The 20589-nt window shown below is 38.4% G+C and overlaps 1 protein-coding gene across 2 annotated transcripts in view; it reads right to left on the minus strand.

Moving 5' to 3' along the window:
• LOC103662490 (tubulin-specific chaperone cofactor E-like protein) overlaps positions 1-16854 on the minus strand; it is a 147072-nt gene extending 130218 nt beyond the window's left edge. Inside the window, exons 1-4 of one of the 2 annotated variants that reach the window (XM_040631114.1) lie at positions 14987-16854; positions 14784-14893; positions 3152-3301; positions 1156-1295 (exon numbers count right to left, since the gene is read on the minus strand). In XM_040631114.1, coding sequence (XP_040487048.1) covers positions 1156-1295; positions 3152-3284 — 273 coding nt within the window. In that variant the 5' untranslated portion in view covers positions 3285-3301; positions 14784-14893; positions 14987-16854. Of the gene's footprint in view, positions 1-1155; positions 1296-3151; positions 3302-14783 lie in introns of both variants that reach the window. The other variant, XM_008689958.2, reaches the window with a different exon arrangement.
• Positions 16855-20589: the final 3735 nt, after the last annotated feature.

A 20589-nucleotide genomic window follows, 5' to 3' on the forward strand; every position in this document is an offset into this window, starting at 1 on the left:
CTTTGAATAAGCTCACAGTCTTAGGAAAACTGTCAAGTAAGTAAGAGATTGCACTACGTTGTGATAAGTGATTGCATTTATCGCAGCATCGTGATATAGGTACTGGGATAATCTGCCTCTTCCTGAGTGAGAGCCAGGGAAAGTTTCATAGAGGAATAGCGACTTGGGCCAAGTCTTGAAAGATACAGAGGAAGAGGTCAGGTAGACAAGGAAAAAGAGCAGTAGATTCAGAATGAATAAAAGCAAGGAAGCTTTTCATGTCAAGAGTTAATCATGAGCTGCAAGAAAAAGCATATGGCTAAAGATGGAGGTAAAGCTCTAAAAGTAGCCAAGGGCCATATGGTAGAGGCTACATTTACAGCGTCCAGGCCCTAGTTTCTAGGCGGTGAAAAACAACGATAGGACTTTGAGCAACTATAGGACTTTAATCTTTTTCATTGATTAAAAGGGGTCTGGTCACACTATAGAAGATAGTTTACAGGAAGCAAAATAAAACCAGAGGCAGAAAGATCCATCAGGAAGCTTTCTCAAGAAAGAAGATCCCAAATTATGGCAGGAGAATGAATCAACGAAAAAGAACTATTTCCCCCTAATTCTTAAGCATAGCTTCCACGAGGTAATGTTATCGTCAGGTAGGCAATGTTACATATAACAATAAAAGAATGCTGTAATACTTTTATTTGTCTGCTTGGTGTGACTTACTCTGAGGTCAAAAGACATCAGTTATGTCAAACCACCCATGAGACTTAATAAAATAAGGGAAAGTTCTAAAATATTTGGAGTAAATTTCAGTACCAAAAAAAATATTTTTATAATCTGAGTTTAGAGCTCAAAGCAATTTTTATGTCAATTTTGAGCACTAAATGTTGAAATGGTGGTCCAGAATGAACACAGGATGTGTAAACCAGTGAGACAGTAAAAAACCCAACTCATTGCTAGCAGTCTAAACCTCTGTGGTCTTATTAACCTCTCAATGCTCCCCAGTGCTTTTCATATTAATGAAAAACAAATTCGCAATAACAATGTTAATTGAAAAATCACCATAGAACAGCTGAAGCGGTCCATTTTTTATCTTGCGACACAGGGACAAGAATCTCAGGTGAGAACCAGGAATTCGGCAGAAGTCGCCAAAATGCAGCAACATGAAAACTTTACCTCATGCCAGTCTTCGAGTTTGTTGTCAGAAAGATCTAGTTCTGACACGTGAGCACAGAAGGCAGCGATTTCTTTCTCGTCTCCTGCACATGTTATCCCACAGCTGTTCAACACCAGCACACTCGGGAGGTTGAGGCGATCTGAATCACAGGGGAAACACAACACCTTTTAAATCAGTCCAATTCTTGTCTACATACATTCAGCCCCTAGGAATCAGAGTCAAATAGTGTGAAATTACATGAGGGCCTGGGAAAAAAACAGAATGTGTTGGGGTCCAAGGGTACTGAATTCTAAGGGGAAAGAGCCAAATATGGCCCAGGAAGAGATTAACGTACTGGACCAGTGCCACAAAAAAAGTCTTGTAGGCTTTGGCCCTGGCAGGATGGTTGATCTCAGCTGCCAACAATACGGCTATCGTCCATGCTCTCAGCTCATCATCTGAACAAGAACATGGGATTCATCTGGACTCCCACTGTCTTCTAATTGGCCTCAATTCCTTCTTTTTTTAAATTTAGTTCAAAAGTATCATTCTGGATAGCTCCCTTTTGTCTGATGTATATTTCCGCCTTTTGCTGCCCTGGAAAATTATCTCAAACCATTAGATGGTCTACTGTGAAACTACTTTTGTTCTTCAAATTCATATCATTGAAGAAATCTTCCTTGCTTAAGTGGATCCATTTAAAAATCTATGTCTCTTTCTCTCTTACTTGTCTATCAATCATTTCCATTTCATATCCATGGAGAAATGTGTCCCTTATGAAAATCAGACTTTTAAAAATACATAATTGTAGTGCGAGGAACTATTTCAGAGTCTTAAGCTATTTAACGAATTTGGTCAAACTGGGGTAGTCAAACTACTGCCTGGTTAAAAAAATACATGTGTTGGGGCGCCTGGGTGGCTCAGTCGTTAAGCGTCTGCCTTCTGCTCAGGGCGTGATCCCGGAGTCCTAGGATGGAGCCCCGCATCGGGCTCCCTGCTCCGCTGGGAGCCTGCTTCTTCCTCTCCCACTCCCCCTGCTTGTGTTCCCTCTCTCGCTCTATGTCAAATAAATAAAATCTTAAAAAAAAAAAATATGTGTCAATAAAACCACACTTGCCCTCGTAAAAAGGACAGACATGAGAATAAAATAAAGACTCATAAAGGAAATATTTTATTCATGGAGGCCTCAAATTATATAATTTTTCAACTCAGTACTTTTCAGTATCAAATTTTTTCAGAATGGATTTGCGTCCTGAAAAAAAATGACCAAGTAAGAAATCCATGTCTTTCCGCTATTCCAGTTTATATGGAGTGATAAGACAAGTTGTATTGAGGAACACAAGAACTAAAACACTGTTCAATCCTGACTACCATACTCACAAAGAACTACTTCCAAGACCTATTAAATACAAATGAGGTTACGATGTAAGTGAGAGAAACACCTTGCACACTTCTCAATGCTGTTGATCTCTCTCACACCATAACCCCCCTCCTAGAACGCTGTGATCTCCCCTCTAACAAAGTTCTATATTCTTAAGGGATTAGTTCAAGTCTCACAGCTTTGAATCCTTTCCTGATCATACTAATTAACTCGCTCTTAAATTTTTTTCCCAATCACTGTGCCAATCATTCGGTTCAACATAACCAGCCTTGTGTTACAGGTTTGTAAATGTGAATATCTTGTAATCTAGTTAGGCTATAAGGTCACTGGGGACACCAGCCAGTCTTGTACTGTCTTGCATCCTCCAAGTTCCTTGACAGAATACCTATTTGAAACATTACCACTCAAATGTCGTTCGTGCCATATAAGTACAACTAAGATGCCTTCTGGCCAATCAGGAGGAAAAGAAATCCTTTTGAGCTTTTCGGAAAAACTGATATCATAACGAAGGAGAAAGGCTACACAATTCTAATCCCGAAATAAAGGAAATACTCTGCAAACAAGACAATATTCTGGTTTGAGGTCCTAAGTACGAAGCTCTAGTAAATAAATGTTTAAGGTCACACCTTTCTTACCTTTCATAGGAGAGCCCTGAGGTGTGGCTGGGACATGGACTCCCATCCCAGGACCACGACGGTAAGGGAAATTTTCAGGACTATACTTTTCACATAATACTTGCATAAAACTCCTTCCACTAGGTTGATCCATCTTCCTTTCCTAAAATTCTATAAGAAACCAAGAAATCATCAAAGTTATTTATTTGCCATATAAGAAATTTTTATTGCAAACCAATTACTTGTAAGGCACTAGCCCAGGCACTGCAGTCATATAAGACAAGGTCACTACCCTCAGGAATTTACATTGTGGTGAGACCTTACGATTCAGGGGAGCTATGTTTGCAGACAAATGACAGCAATGCAGTTCAGCATACGATAATTGCAATATAGCTTAACAGTGCCACAAGATGTAGATGAGGAGATAATCCCTTCCAGTCAGGGGTAACAGGAAGACTTTTCACTGGTACATAGGGTTTATGTGGTAAGAGGAAAAAGGACTAAAAAGAAAGGTGCAGACTCAATATCAGACTAAAGAGTTTGTATGAATCCTTTGATATTTATCCCTCAAAATCCATTCTCCTCTTCTTCCATAGTAAAAGAATTTTTTTTTTTAAAGTAGGCTCCACACCCAGCATGGAGCCCAATGTAGAGCTTGAACTCACAACCCTGAGATGGAGACCTGAACTGAGATCAAGAGTCAGACGTGTAACCAACTGAGCCACCCAGGCACCTAAGTAAAAGTATTTTTAACTGTGTACTTAGTGCTTAGGGTTGAGTATATGACTAAGTTCTAGTTGATGGGATAGAAATAGTCTATGGCAGCTTCCGGTAATCATCCTTAAAAGATAGCCAGAGTACAGCCTTTGCCTCCTTCGTCTCTGGGTCAATTCTGTTGCCTAGAAAACAAATGACGCTTTGCACTACGGGCCCAAGGAACATACTCTAAGGAAGGTGGAACAAAGAGGTGAACGGAATTTAAGTCCCTGAGGACTTCATGGAACTGAGCTGCCATAGTGGTGCTGGGGGGCCTATCTCTGGAAATTTCAGTGAAAGATACATAACCCTCTGTTTTACTTAAGCCACTGTTCAATTTTTCAGTTACTTACTAATGGACCCAATCCTGACTAATACAGAACGTTTTTTCTTTTGGTTTTGAGTTTGGGTAGAGTCTTCACTGTCTAACTTCAGCTACGGGCCGAAACATACAGTAACTCCAGCATCCTCTCAGTACTCACACATAGGTTAAAATGGGTAATATTAACAACATGCTAATTTCTGAGAGCCTACTAATCCAGTATCTTGAGGGGCTGGCCTATTATCTCTATTAAATGTAAATCAAAATACAGGCAATTGACTTCTGTAGTTCCAACTATCAGATGACGAGTTTTTATTAAAATAATCAGAAAAAGGGAGGAAAATAAAGAGGACTCTAAGAAGAGGGGATATCATGAAAAAAAGTATAACAATGTGAATATACATGGTCTAACAGAAAACAGCATCAGGAGTAACTAAACAGGAACCTCAGTGGAGATCATGTGTGCTATGTTAAGAAGCTGAACTTCATTCCCTAGAAAACAAGAAGAAATTAACAGGTATTAAGGAAGGGAATACAGCAACCAAAATTTTTGGAAAACTCGTTCTGACAATCAAATAGCTGATGAATATGAGGTTGTACATATTGAAGGCAGGAAGAAGAGCTAGAAGGAGACTACAAAAATACAGGAGACCCAAGACGAGGAAAATAAAAGCAAAAATAAATTATTGGGACTACATCAAAATGAAAAGCTTTTGCACAGCAGAGGAAACCATCAACAAAACAAAAAGGCAACCTACTAGATGGGAAAAGACATTTGCAAATGATATATCCAATAAGGGGTTAGTATCCAAAATACAGAAAGAACTTATATAACTCAACACTAAAAAGAACAAATGATCCGATCAAAACACAGGCAGAGGATGTGAATAGACACTTTTCCAAAGAAGACTACAGGTGGCCAACAGGCCCGTGAAAAGATGCTCAGTATCACTAATTATCAGAGAAATGCAAATCAAAACCACAATAAGGCACCACCTCACATCAGTCAGAACGGCTAGTATCAAAAAGACAAGAAATAAGTGCTGGGAGAGGACGTGGAGTAAATGGAACCCTCATGCACTGTTGGTGGGAATGTGAATTGGTGCAGCCACTGTAGAAAACTATACTGAGGTTCCTCCAAAAATTAAAAATAGAGAAACCATATAACCCAGTATTTTCTCTACTGAATATTCATCCAAAGAAAATGAAAACACTAATTTGAAAACGTATATGCACCCTATGTTTATTGCAGCATTACTTACAATAGCCAAGATAAGGAAGCGACCCAAGCGTCCCTCAACAGATGAATGCATACAGAGGATGTGGTGTGTATATACATACATACATACAATAGAATATGACTCAGCCATAAAAAAGAATGAGATCTTGCCGTTTGGGACAAAATGGATGGACCTAGAGGGCATTATGCTAAATGAAATAAGTCAGAAAAACAAATACCATGTGATTTCACTTACATATGGAATTTAAAAAACAAAACAAACAAAAAACCAGACCTTTTTTTTTTAAAAGATTTTATTTATGTATTTATTTGAGAGGGGAGGAGGGGCAATAGAAGGACAGAATCTCAAGCAGACTCCCCCCTGAGCACGGAGCCAGACGCAGGGCTTGCTCTCATGACCTGAGCAGAAATCAAGAGTTGGACGCCCAACAGACTGAGCCACCCAGGTGCCCCAAAACCAGACTTTCATTTAAAAAAAATTTTTTTAAAGATTTTACTTCTTTATATGACACACAGAGAGAGAGAGTACAAGCAGGGGAGTGGCAGGGAGAGGGAGAAGCAGGCTCCCGCTGAGCAGAGAGCCCGACGTGGGGCTCAATCCCAGAACCCTGGGATCATGACCTGAGCCGAAGGCAGATGCTTAACCAACTGAGCCACCGAGGCACCCCAAAAACCAGACTTTTAAATACAAAGAAAAACTGATGGTTGACAGACGGGAGATAGGTGGGGAGATGAACAAAATAGATAAAAAGGATTAAGAGATATAGACTTCCAGTTATAAAAAAGTCATGGAGATAAAATAAAAATACAGCATAGGGAATATAGTCAATAATATGGTAATAATAATACATACAACGTTGTATGTATGTAATAATATTGTACTAACGTTGTATGTATGTAATAACATTGCATGCTGACTACATTTACCATGGTGAGTATTGAGTGATATACAGGATTGTTGTACATCTGAAACTAATATAACATTGTATGTTAGTTACACTTCAATAAAAAACAAAGTGCAACGCTCTAAAATGTTAAAAAAAAAAAAAAAAAACACCCAAAACAAAAGAGGAGAGAGTTGACGAGGGCCTGAGGTAATACAGTGGAAGGACAAAGAGAAAGCAGTGGCAGATTCAAGGTCAATTTAGAAAGCAAGCTTTTCAGGAATTATGGGGGCTGAGGAGAAGACTGACCCCCAGGTGTCTGATGATACCATTAAGTAAAAAGAAAATATGAAGAGAGAGAGTTTTACAGAAAAAAATGATGACTCCCACTGCATACACATTCAGCCTGAGGCTTTGTGGACTATCCAAGAAAACAGTCTGCAGTTGGGTGAGAAATGTGAGCTGGAGGGGAAGATTTTGGCATCATCAGGATATAGGAAATATTACTAGTGAGAACAGCAGGACAATAGAACTCTCCGGGACACTGACGTTTAAGGGACAGGCACAGGAAGCAGAGTCATGAAGGAAAAGAAAAGGAATAACCAGAGGAGAGCGTACAGTCAACATGTTGAGAAGGTTTGATTAGAAGGGCAGCTGACAAGCAGGAGAGGATGAAATAGGCTGATAAATGAGGCAGGAACAGGAAGGAGTAGGGAATTGGGACAACTGTCCAGATCTTTCCTCTTAAAACAGAAGAGGGCTGAACACGGTTATAGATAACAGAGAAGCAGCAAGTAGAGCTGAAGAGGCTGAAGAGGACTACTGGTATGTGGTCCTAGAGAAGCAACCAGCAGGTCTGAGCATCAAAAACTTCTCAGAAGGCTGTTCGATACCAGCCAGATAATGCTCCGAATTGTTTACCATTGGAAGTGACACATTTACTTCACTGTGTTACACGGGTTTACTTTTGCTTATACAGTTTAATGACACTGGGCATTAGGTATTTTTCTCATGTGACTGTCCTAACTCCACCATCCTATTATGAAGGGGAGCGGAGGTGTGTAATTTTATTTCTCCAGTATGAATTCACAGCATCTGGCTCAGTGCACTACACATAACTCAATAAATGTGGCTGAGAAGTGATAGTAGCCTCCAGTGTGCTGAGTAGAAAGAGCAGAGAATTCAGGACGGTGAGTAGTGTAAGCCCCACTCGGTTCTACAGTTTTGTGTCATCGGGCAAGATACTATTTCTCTCGGACTCAACTGTCTTTGTAAAGAAAGATATGAATATCTATACTTGGATTTCAGGGTTCCCACAGAGCTCTAAAATATACAAATGCATGACTGGGATTACAGGGCTGTTGTAAAATTCTAAAATATACAGATGTTACTAATTATATATTACAGGAGGTTGTAGCACGGTAGAAAGCACAGGAACACAGAAGACAGCCTCTGTCATTTACTAGCTGGGTAGAACATAAGCTAGTTATGTAACCTCTCTACTTTAATTTTCATACCTATGGATGGGCGAAAATTCTTCTCTCAGGTTTGTAATAAGAATTTTAAAAAACTCATGAATATAAAAGTAGTCTTTAGGGTCGCCTGGGTGGTGCAGTTGGTTGAGCGTCAGACTCTTGGTTTCGGCTCAAGGTCATGCTCTCAAGGTCATGAGATGGAGCCCCATGTCAGGCTCCACACTGGGCATTGAGTCTGCTTGGGATTCTCTCCCTCCCTCTCCTTCTGCCCCTCCTCTCTCTCTCTCACAAATAAATAAATTGTTAAAAAAGAAAAAGTGGTCTTTAAAAATTGACAAGGCAGGAAACAACAAATGTTGAAGAGGATGTGGAGAAAGGGGAACCCTCTTACACTGTTGGTGGGAATGCAAATTGGTACAGCCACTTTGGAAAACAGTATGGAGGTTCCTCAAGAAGTTAAAAACAGAGTTACCCTATGACCCAGCAATTGCACTACTGGGTATTTACCCCAAAGATACAGATGTAGTGAAAAGAAGGGGCACATGCACCCCAGTATTCATAGCGGCAATGTCCACAATGGCCAAACTGGGGAAGGAGCCAAGATGCCCTTCACCAGACGAATGGATAAAGAAGATGTGGTCCATATATACAATGGAATATTACTCAGCCATCAGAAAGGATGAACACCCACCATTTGCATCAACATGGGTGGAACTGGAGGGGATTATGCTGAGTGAAATAAGTCAAGCAGAGAAAGACAATTATCATATGGCTTCACTTACATGTGGGGAACATAAGGAATAGCACGGAGGACATTAGGAGAAGGAAGGGAAAAATGAAGGGTGGGAAATCAGAGGGGGAGAAGAACCATGACAGACTATGGACTCCAGAAACAAACTGAGGGTTTTAGAGGGGAGGGGGATGGGGGGGATGGGTTAGCCCAGTGATGGGTATTAAGGAGGGCACGTATTGCATGGAGCACTGGGTGTTATACGCAAACAATGAATCATGGAACACTACATCAAAAACTAAGGATGTACTGTATGGTGACTGACATAACATAATAAAAAAATAAATAAACAAACAAATAAACTTGGTTCATTCCCTAGATTACTACCAGAACCGTGTCCACTGTACTTTGTGAAATCAATTCACAAATGCCTAGAACACAGAGTAGATACTAACAAGCACACGTCCATCTACTGAACAAAAGTGTCATTTACCAAGGTGTAGACTATCCAGTACATTTCATAATAAGGATATCACAAGTCATCTTGAAAATTCATGGCTGCCCTTGGTCAGGATCCTCATTTGTAAGCTTAAAGACAGAACCTGTTTTAGCACAAGACAGTTTGTTCTTTCTGTCCACACAGAGTGATAAATGTCTGCTGCTGTCCTCTATTGCAGCACTGATCGTGTCAAAATGGAACTGGTGCGTGTTCATCTAAGACTCCAGGAACCCTCAGGCGGAAGGTTCTTTTACAGTGTAAACTTATCACCAACAGCAGACAACACAGAGCAGGACCTAGGCCACTAGTGACAGAGAGCACAGTTCTCATCAAGGACCTGGCTCAAGCAGAATGCCATCAGAATTTTTAGATATGTTTAACAAACGTCAAAGAAGTTACACTGCTACCTTCTATACAATTAACAGTTCAAAAGAATAAAAAGTGTGTGTGGGGGGGGTGTTAAACTGTCACTGTCAAAATAACACTCACCGAGTTTAAATAACATCTTTAAAGTGGAGGCTTTAGAACCACTTAAACCAATCAAGGGCAATAATCTTATACACAATTGAAATATAGGCAAACCGAGGGATGGCAACATTAGAGAGATACTCAAAATAACTGCTAGTAAGCCAGTAATCATGGGAACTTAAGTTGTTCCTCATGGCCTCATGCTTTAACAACTCTTCCAAATAGTCTGGGGCTTTTTTTTTTTTTTTTAATCTTCTTTTTTTCCCCTAAAGATTTAAAAGCAATGCCAGGCGCCTTCTCTGGTCATTTTCCAGGATATTCTACTGGAATAGCTTTCCAGGAATGTAGATAGTGTACACATTAATACATGAGTTTTGAATTAGAACATTAAGATTGTAAAATGGATCAGTAACATAAATCTACATAAAATCTGTTGGGGCAGTTTTAGGAGGAACAGTAGGTGGGAAAGGAAAACTGAAAACCAAACAGACTGAAAAATGAGGAAATAGAGGATGGAAAAAGATCTTTAACTGGAGCCTTTTAAAAGGTTTTTGGGGGGGTTGGGGGAGTAATCTATGACTTTCTGGAAAGAACAGGTGTCAAATTACATCTGACTACCTCTACCGTTGGCAGAGTTTTAATGCATTTCTAAAAGTATTTTCAATTGGTTCTGAAAGCCAGGAGCCAGGAATCTTGGGTGATGTTGCTTGGTTCCATTACCAAGTCCTGGAGTGTGCCTGTGAAAATCTCAACTGCTTTGTGCCTCAAATCCTAACTCTAATGCACTCTTATAAAGTGCTTGGAGAAAGTCAGGATGAAGTGCAAACTGGAGAATAAGCTGCTCAGTACATTTCTGCCAAACAGATTAGTATCAGAACAGAACATCCAGTCACCTAAAACTCCGCATACCTGTCCAACTATTGTACTTTATGTTCCCAAAGGGTCAGGTCAAAACCAGTTAAAACTGAACACAACTGAAAACAGAACATTTCTGACCACTAACACCGGAAGGTATACAAGATAGATCTTTCTGCTGGTATGCAAGATCAGTACTTACTTCACAAAAGACTTTATGGTACAGTACCATACTTCAAAAACTATGAATACTACTGGCCTCCCTCACAACTTAAAAAAAACCCAAAATACCACCCTACAGACTCTCAAACTATACATTTTAAACCTTATGAAAAAATAGATCGATCTGCTTACATATGCATAGGCTAAAATAGAAATTAGTAAAATTAGTACCGGTGGTTAATACCAGAGAGAGGGAAGGAAGCATAAGGGCGGGAAGGAGATTTGCTTTAAGAAGTAAGTTCACCCGTTTGAACCACCTGAACTCACTGCATACATACAGCATCTTTTGCTTTCATATATTATCTCTTTGAAATATAAACAATTTTAAGTGATATATCTGGGAATGACCTAATAATTTTCAATGGCTTTTTAACTCCTTGTTATTATCAACTGTCTGAAAAAAATTCCAAATCGGACCATGTGAAATACATAATATTAATTTAAAGAAGGAATTGGGGAGTGAGGAAGCAAAGAGAGATAAAATGGTGGCCGAAAGGAAATAAATAGTTTTATAAAACAGCATGGGAAAGAAAAAGAAAGGATGAAATGTCAGAATAAATTAAAATGAGAGGAGGGGGTAAGAGGACAGAGTCAGAGCGCAGTATTCTCTTGGGTTTTCCATGGCCTTAGCAAAGGCAAAGCAAAAGTCCACCCCTTCAGGCCTGCAGGGTCACTTCCTTCGCTAGCCAAGTTAAATGTGTTAATAAAAGTTAACTAAACATTTCATACGAATTACCCAAACCGTATCAGAACCCTTGTGACTTTGGAACCACAAGGGCTCCAGGAGGCAGAGGTTACAAAGCCGTAGCCTAGGGATGCTTGGCAAGCTCCCTGCCTCCCGGTCACCTCTCAGTGTGGAGATTAACAGCAAGAATGGTGCTTCCCGCAGCAGGACGCTGACCGTGCAGGATTCACATCACTGCAGTAGTCATTAGTGGGGAACGGATACACAGTTCTAAAAAATAAATCGTAATACTTCAAAATATGCAGTAGTTTAGGATAAGCCTCAGTATCAAAGGAAGAGTTTTCATAGCATTAAAATAATGAAGAGGAGGGAAACACTCCTGGGTAGTTTACAATTATTTTCATCTGACACGGATCCATTTATGTACAACTAACCCATCTTATCTATTTATCGGAGAAGGGCAGAAAAACTACACTCTAGAAGCTACATGCCAATATTTTGCTACCAAATACTTGAAAACAGAACTTGAACATTTTGGCAACGGCTCTACAATGTCACCGTTAGGGTCCTTTCACCAGGTGACACTTCATTCCAGTCGCCTTTCTCCATTTAGCTGCCTACAAGACAATCTGAGACTAAGAATATCTTTATCATTTGTTTCATAAAAATGGAGAGACAACAGATATGTTTGGTTTTCTCTACTATCTCTTTTTTCACACTTTATCAAGTGGTTCCCATTAGGCCTATTTGCCCATTCATTTATTCATAAAATGTGTGCCCTCAAAAAATTTACCATCTCATTTAGTGTCATTCAACAAAGATGAACCCAAAACAAACAAAAACAAAACAAAAACAAAGATGAACCAGACACTGAATCTATGCCAAATGCCGCACTAAACACTAAAGAAAGTGAGAATAAGTATACTCCACATCTGTCCCCAGGGCATCCATAATCTAGAAGGAAATACACAGTATGGGAAATAAGCCACACAGAAACAGTGAATTCAAACAGCAGAAGTGATTCACTTTTGGAAGTATGATCGAGGAGGCTGAAGGTAAATCCTGAGCCATTTTGAAAGATGATGAAGACTAGGTTAACAGGGTAGAGGAGAGCATTTCAGGCACAGGAAATAATAGAACGTGAGCAGGCAGAAGAGACAGGAGACGTGGTTATGATGTGATGTTGCTAAAATATAAAATACATGTGGGGAGAGCAGGTGGGGCAGGAGGCAGCTCATGACTGACCTTGCTCAGGTTCAACTTCCTCTTATAGAGATAAAAGAACACTTTTGATAGATTGCTGTGAATACAGCACAAGGATGGATGTCACCGATCTTTACCTAGAATATCGAGAAGTCAAAAATGATGAGAACTTTTTAATCCCTAAAGGACAGGAGTTTGTTCATCTTAAGGGAAGCACTTTTAGTACAGAGAGGGGGTAGAAACCATAGCATAAGGAATTCAGGAGATAAGTGAAGACTGAGTATAGACCAGCCTTTGAGAAGCTCAGATGAAAGAAGAGGGACAATTGATGAAGAAACATCAAGTGTTCAGAAGGAGAGTTTTATATCTCGTTCTTTTTTAAAAAAGGACAAAAGAGAAATTTATAGGCTGAATGTGGGGGTGTGGGTTGGGGGAAGAGGTTGATAAGACAAGTCTAAAGAGAAAAATCTCTTGAATAGCTTCAAAGAATCTCTTAGGATTACTAGCTTTCTCAATTTTTGCAAGTTTGTTTGTTAGTTGATTTTTTAAAGCCCATTTAACTTTTGCTTTGTGGACTCCTAATATCACCAGAGAGCCTTCTTTTTAGAGAAATTCCCACTACACCCAAACCCTGCCAGATTCTTAGACATTTTAGGTAGCTGGGACTCCAGTCTGTTTCATTTTCTAAATCTTTCTGATATTTCAGCTTAAGCGCACCCCCAATACAACATAATTACTCTGGGAAAGTATATAAGTGTGTTATATCTTTTTTCCTTCAGGAAAGATTAAATAAATGAATGAATAAAGGTCTATTAATAAAGTTCTTTCTAAATAATTGTTTTAAAAAATACAAGTGATAGACATTTTGAATTTTTTAAAATTTCCAATTGAAAATTGGCAAAAAACCTGTAACCCCATATAGTTTTCGTGTAGGTGTAGTTTCCCTTTTTATTAAGTGAGCTAAGCATGTAATAAGTGTTACCAAAAGCTTTTCATATGTGAAGCATATCCTATCATATTTAGAGCCGCAGCCATACTAGGAAGCTTTGGACAACACATTTAGCAGGTTAAGCCTGAGGATGCACCTAATGGTGTGTATTTTTTCTGGGCCATTTTCCCATGCTATGTTGATACATATTTTTTTTAAGCAAAATTGAATTACTTTTAGGTCGTTGTGTAACCTGCATTTTTGCTAAATAGCTCATGAAAAACTTTCTATATCAGTAAATATATATCTACATAGTGATCATTTTTAAGGTTTGTAAAGTATTCCATTAACAAGCTTTTGCAGCTAACGTCATAAATGGCAGCTATCTCACCCATAAAAACACTTCAGGGACATTGTCCAAGGCAATATAATTAAGCTAGACAGTGTCATCCTGTATGGCTTCTAATTTCATTTATCATAAAGTATGTATACCTGCAATTTTAACTCATTTAACTTCCCCTGACCATTATCTAATACACCTAAGTGGATGTCTTCTTGGGATGAAAAATAAGGAAGATAAACTATAAAGCTTCAGAATTAGTCTGTAGAATTACGGTTCAGCAATTCATAAATTTACTCTGGGCATTCCAAGTGCCCAACTTGACTGTAGCTGATAAATCCATTATCAGAACACACCATGCCACCACGATTTCACGCCCTACTCTGAACCACCCTATTTCTCAGTCTCAGCTGCACACTGAACTACATCCAAGTGTAGTAATGTGGCACATCAACTCGTCTTGGTAGAAGATTTAAAAAAAACCCAAAAAACCAAAAAACAGAACCCAGCAAAACAAAACAAAACAAAAAAACCCAAACAAACCCAATACTGCCAAACGAAATGTGAATTCAGACTCCTGGCTGGTCCTTGGGATTATGCTTTTTTTAGTAGCACAGCACTTGGTTTCACCTTAAAAGCATGACAGACATTAAAATATCTAACCCAAATCCTTTACTTCATTATATTAGTGGCACCAAAGATGTGCGTAAAACTGTGACTCTGTTATCAGCGAGTAGGACTTCAGAGCTGTCTGTATTGCCGACTAAAGAACTACACTGTACAGGCGGCACATCTGATGTCGGACGAAGTGTCCGTTTTTTCATCTACAACAGCACGTTAGCAAACGTGACTTCCTGTCATGCCCAGAGTCTACTAGAAGTAAATACAGCACTGGAAATTTCTGATCTAAATGCTCTAGCTCACAAATTTTATGATTTTGATGAAAAAGTATTTGAGAAGAAAAAAATTAAGAAAACACTGCTATTTAAAAAATAAAATACAAATGCATACATAAAAAAGAAAATATGCTATTTAGACTTAAGTACCTCTTTATTTGAAAATGTTTCTAAGCACTTCTTTCTTGATTTGCACAGCTTCTTACTGTCCAGAAATGTTGGCTTCAGCAAGTTGTCTATATGCTATGAAATTGAGCATTCTGAAAAAAAAAAAAAAAAAAAAAGCACTTTCCATACACTCTCAGCAATCACAAGAACAATGAAAAACGTTTAACATTCACTATATCCTTTACTTTAATGGCTTCCAAGGAGAGTTCCACTCTTACTTCCCCTCTCGACTGCAACAAATTTGCATCCAACCTTTCTATGTGGCCAGATTCCATTTGGGAAAATCTCAAGGCTTTAATGTTACACTCACTCAAAATTCAGCAGGTAGATACATTCACTCTTGAGCTGAAGTTTCCCAAAAGCCAAGTGTCCCCACACCAAGATTCACAATCTTTTAAAGCCTAGTAATTTCCATAACCACCTTCCGAAATAGACAAACTAACACTTATCTCTGTTTACAGGACACTGAACTGAGGTGACTTGCTTGGGTTTCCATGGCCCAAACAGCATGCTAAGTCATACTTTTTATACCCCTAGTCTGTTGAGTCATGCATGCTATCTTTACTAAAAACAGGAATATTTCAGGTCAACAGTATATGGCATCATGCACAAATCACAGAAATACAACTTATTAAAATAACTGAAAACAATTACAGCCAAACACCTCTTGGAGCCACATCAGTGTACCCGAACCACAAAACTAAGCAGCAGGACTGACTGGTCTAGTCACCAAAGGCACAAAAATTATTATCAACTTCCTGTTCTCACCAAAAAGCAATGGATATTAGTCCCTTGAACAGAGTAGTTTTCATTAGAAGAAAATCATATATGCATGCTATCTTTTAGCTGTGAATACACAAGTTTAAGGTCATTACTCAGCTGTTTACAGAAGAGATTACTCCCATTATCTCTCCTCTTGAACACCTACAGAACCTATCAAGTTAAAATAAGGCCTCACTAGGAACAAACTACTAGTTCATCACTCTGCATGCAACCTTCTACAGTTGTTTACAAACCATTCTGGCTCATAACCAGGGATTACCAGAATGTTAAACATCAGCCACACAGAGAAGTTGCAAAGTTTACAAATTATTAAAAAAAAAAAATTCACTAGCCCCTTCCATGTTTAATGTTACGGAGGTATTGCCCCAGGGGTAACACCTGCCATTCTAAAGCCAAACTGCCTGGAGGTTAAGTCAGGATTGACTCCACTACTCTGTGTGGTGGTGGGCAAATTACTTGGGTTCTCTGAGTCTCATTCATAAAAAGGGGTAAGAGATAGCCCCTAGCTCCTAATGGGTAAAAAGTATTTAGCATAGTGCCTGGCACCTAGAAAGCACTTAATAAATATCCATTTACTACGGCTTCTACTGCTGCCCTTATCATTACTACCATCACTACCCAGGGAGCACGGTAGCATTAATATACACCTGGGGGGACTGAATTATAATTTTTGTTAAGTAGATTTGATCTAATATTTTTTGGTCCCAGGACTATGCCAATTAGTGCCAACTAATGATTCAGGCACTAAAAATGTCTGACACTAATAATTTCATTCCTCCTTAACTGGAAGGTCTTTCCCTCTCTTCTCCACCTGTCTACATTTTATGTATTCTTCAACACCTTGCTCAGAGTATACTTCACAGATGAAGCCTTTTCAGATACCTCCTGCCATAATGATCCATTTCCTTTGAGCTGAGCTCATGGAATCTATTGCCTAAAATATTCAGTGGACGATTAATCAATCACGTGTTGGCATGGCATCATTTTTGTCCCACATGCCATTGTTATTTAAATTGTGTACAGTGATGTGATTTCACGTGTTTATATCTCATGGCCTTAGACTGTACAGCTCCTGAAGGTAATGACCATACCATAATGCTTCTATGTATCTATCAGGGGCTGGAATTTTGCATATAATTGGCATTCCATAAATGTGCTAATCAATGAGTTTTCTAATCACTTCTGAGCGTGTATATCCAATGTACTTTACAAAATAAAGAAAAAGCAGGTTTATTAATAAACTCTGAGATCTGAGTACTTGTGAACAAAAATGCTTCATAGCTACAACTGAAATGCATAATTATGTGTACCTCTCCATGGAGATTCCAAAAATAAGAGATGAAATGATAGAGCAGTGAATCGGGAGCAGTCAGAAATACTTGCTACCTAGCACAAGTTAAATTCTCCTGCAAAAACTATAGCCACAACAAGTTTAATACTGATTATTTTAGTATCCATATACTTTACATTTCATACGCAAAAGCTAATAATTTATGCCATACTTCAGAACAATAGGCACTGTTTAGTGACTAAAGATGAATATATGTGTCTGTCTGGAAACAATGTAAAATGGTATAGCTTCTGTGGAAAACAGTATGGCAGTTCCTCAAAAAATGAAACCTGTAATTACCGTATGATCCAGCAATCCTACTTGTGGATATATAAAAAGAGAACTGAAAGCTTGGACTTGGGAAGATTTGTACACCAATGTTCACAGCAGCATTACTTACGACAGCCAAAAGATGGAAATGATCCCACTATCCACGGATGGATGACTGTAAGGAAAATGTGGTCTATCTATACGATGGAATATTATTCAGCTTTGAAAAGGAAGGAAATTGTGACACGTGAGTGACCTCTGAAGACAAGGTTAAGTAAAAGAAACCAGATACAAAAGGACAAATACCATATGGTTTTGCTATATGAGGTATCCGGAGTAACCAAATTCGCAGAGCCAGAAAACAGAATGATGGTTGCCAGGGGCTGGGGAAGAGTGGGGAATGAGGAGTTCCTGATCCAGGGGGACAGAGTTTCAGTTATGGAACATGACGAAGTTCTGGAGATGGATGACACCATGAATGTCCTTCATGCCACTGAACCATACACTTAAAAATGGATAAAAGAGTACATTTTATATTTTACCACAATAAAAATATTTCAAAAAAATTAAGGAATAAAATATATGCTGTGTATATAAAAAAAGATGAACATAGGTCAAGCCCCAAATTTCTGGTTCTTACTCTCTCAGCACACTTTTCAAATTAACACCAACAATTCACTTAAGAGTCTTGAACGGTGAGTAACGGATAAACTAGGCAAGTCTCCATAAATGCATTTTGTGAGAGGTTTGATTCATGAAGTATACAATCTTCATTTTTCTTGGACTCCTTAACTGATGTTCGCAAAGAGAAACATCACTAACGGATGAGGAATTAAAAGAGTTGACATTTTGAAAACCTCCAAAGGGCACCTGCCTTCACAAAACTTATGACTTAAGTTACTAAGAGTGCCTATGAGAAAATATGATCCTCACACAAGAGTCACAATAATAAGGGTTTAATAATTTATACTTGGTTTCAACATTTTAAGGGTTGCAATTCTTTCCTAAAATTCATTTACCTATGAACTAAATAACAATACTGAGATTATAAATAACAACATTCTCTAACAAGAAGTGTGTTTATTGAGATAATGGCATTTGGCAATCAGAACTTAATAGCTCAGAGATCCATTGCATTAAGTTATTCTCTCAAAATGTTATAAAGACATGTGTAAGCATGACAGAGGGGAAAAAGTGTCAAAGGTAATGGTTTCCTGAAAAACTGCTTCTCTTACAAGATTTCATAGTACAGTCGAGCATCATTATTATTACATTATTTACAAATCCGCCCACTCAATCAAATTTGTTTGTAACCCCAAAATTAGTACTTGCAGCATGTTCCCAGTCATCTGCAGATACTAGTTTTTTGAGGTGCCCAACGTGCACACTTCCTGCTGAGATAGAACAGGGCAGCTCTCTGCCATCCTGCATCAGCTCTCATCCTACAAACAAGTGCCCTTTTCGAGATTTAGTACCATGTTGTTCACATTTTTGTGTGGTTTTGGTTGGTGATTTCACTGTTGCAAACGGCTCCTCATGCTGCCTTCTGTTCTTACCCACGAGAAGCCTATGGTATGCCTTATGGAGAAAATCCAAGTTAGAGAAGATTTACTAGGGCATGAACTATCAGTGCTATCCACTCTGAATTCAGAGTTAATAATTCAACAATATATATTGAATAAAGCGTCTTTAAACAGACACACACATAAAACAAGGTTATGTAGTGATCAGTTGACAAAAATGGTATGACCAGAAGCGGGCAGGAACCTAACCCTGTATCTCCCCTAGGAGCAACGGTTCCATATTAACTCATTCAGTGTTCGTGGCAACTTTACATAAGTCCCATAAATAACAAGAATCGAGAACCAACTGTACTTTGTTAAAGAAAACAACTGGGGTGGGGGTGGGGGTCAATGGAATAGAAAAGACAGCCCGCAAATAGGACCATGTGAATACGGCTGGAAATGACAGAGAGATCAGTAGGAAAAAGTTAAACTTCAGTAACTCGTCTAGGACAAGTGATTATCAATCTGGGAAAAGGAAAGTGAATCCTCACCAGAAAAACTCAACTCCCAATAAAATGCGAAAGTCATCCCTTTATCCCTAGTTACTTTTTCCTAATAGGAGAAGAGCTTTAAGATCTTGATTTAGGGAAATATTTCATAAACAAAACAAAAAGAATCCATTAAGGAAAAATCAACCAGAAAAATAAAAACTTTTGATCATCAAAAGACAGTAGACATGAAAAACTACAACTCAGAAACTGGAAAAAGATGCTCTCAACACATGTAACTAATACGGGGAACTCCTAAAAATAATAAGAAAAAGACAATCCAATAGAAAAATAACAAAAGACATGAACAGCATTTAACAGAAGATAAAATTCAAACGGCTAATAAATATATGTAAAAGATGTTCAAGTGTAATAATATTCAGAAGAGAAAATGAATATCTCAGTGAAATACTATTTTATATAAATCAGAAAAACTTAAAAACTCTGATAATACCAAAGTGTCAGAGAAAATGTGGAAGAACAGAAGCTCTTTCACTGCTGGTGGGAGTACAAATACCTTGATAAAAACTGGTATGAATATGCTGGAAAACACTTTATCACTGTCTAGCGAAGCTGAAGAGGCACATACCCTGTAATACAGCAATTTTACTTCTCAGTGTAAACTCTATAGGAACTTGTACATGCGCACCAGGAAACAAGCCCAAGAATGTCACAACAACAATACTGTGTGAAATTTTGAAAATCCTGGCCCAAAAAAGGCCTTTATATCCAAGAACAGGTAATGGGATAAATTACATTATACTCATAAATAAAATGTTACACAGCAATGGAAATTAACAATTGATAGTTCTCTAGGGCTTTCTCATCAAAATGAATGACTTTTAAAATTAAGAAACTGAATACACAAATACATGGAAACATATTCCATGCTCATGGACTGGAAGAATTCATATTGTTAAAATGTCCACACTACCCAAAGCAATACAGATTCAATGGAATACTTATCAAAATTCCAATGGCATACTTCACGGAACCAGAACAAATTATTCTAAAATTTGTATGGAACTATAAAAAACCTGGAACAGCCAAAGCAATCGTGAGAAAGAAGAAAGCTGGAAATATCGTGCTACCTGATTTCAAACTAGACTACAAAGCTACAACAATCAAAACAGTATGGTATAGATAAAGGGGATTAAGAGTACTTATCTTGATGAGCACTGAGAAATGTATAGAATTATAGAATCATTGTACTGTACATTTGAAATTATTATGACACTGTACATTAATTATACTTTAAAATTTTTTTTAAATATGGTATTGGTACAAAAACAGACGTACGGATCAATGGGACAGAACTGGGAGCCCAGAAATAAACCCACACATATATGGAC

Source organism: Ursus maritimus, unplaced genomic scaffold, assembly GCF_017311325.1.
Source record: "Ursus maritimus isolate PB19 unplaced genomic scaffold, ASM1731132v1 scaffold_16, whole genome shotgun sequence".
Lineage (NCBI taxonomy): Eukaryota > Metazoa > Chordata > Mammalia > Carnivora > Ursidae > Ursus > Ursus maritimus.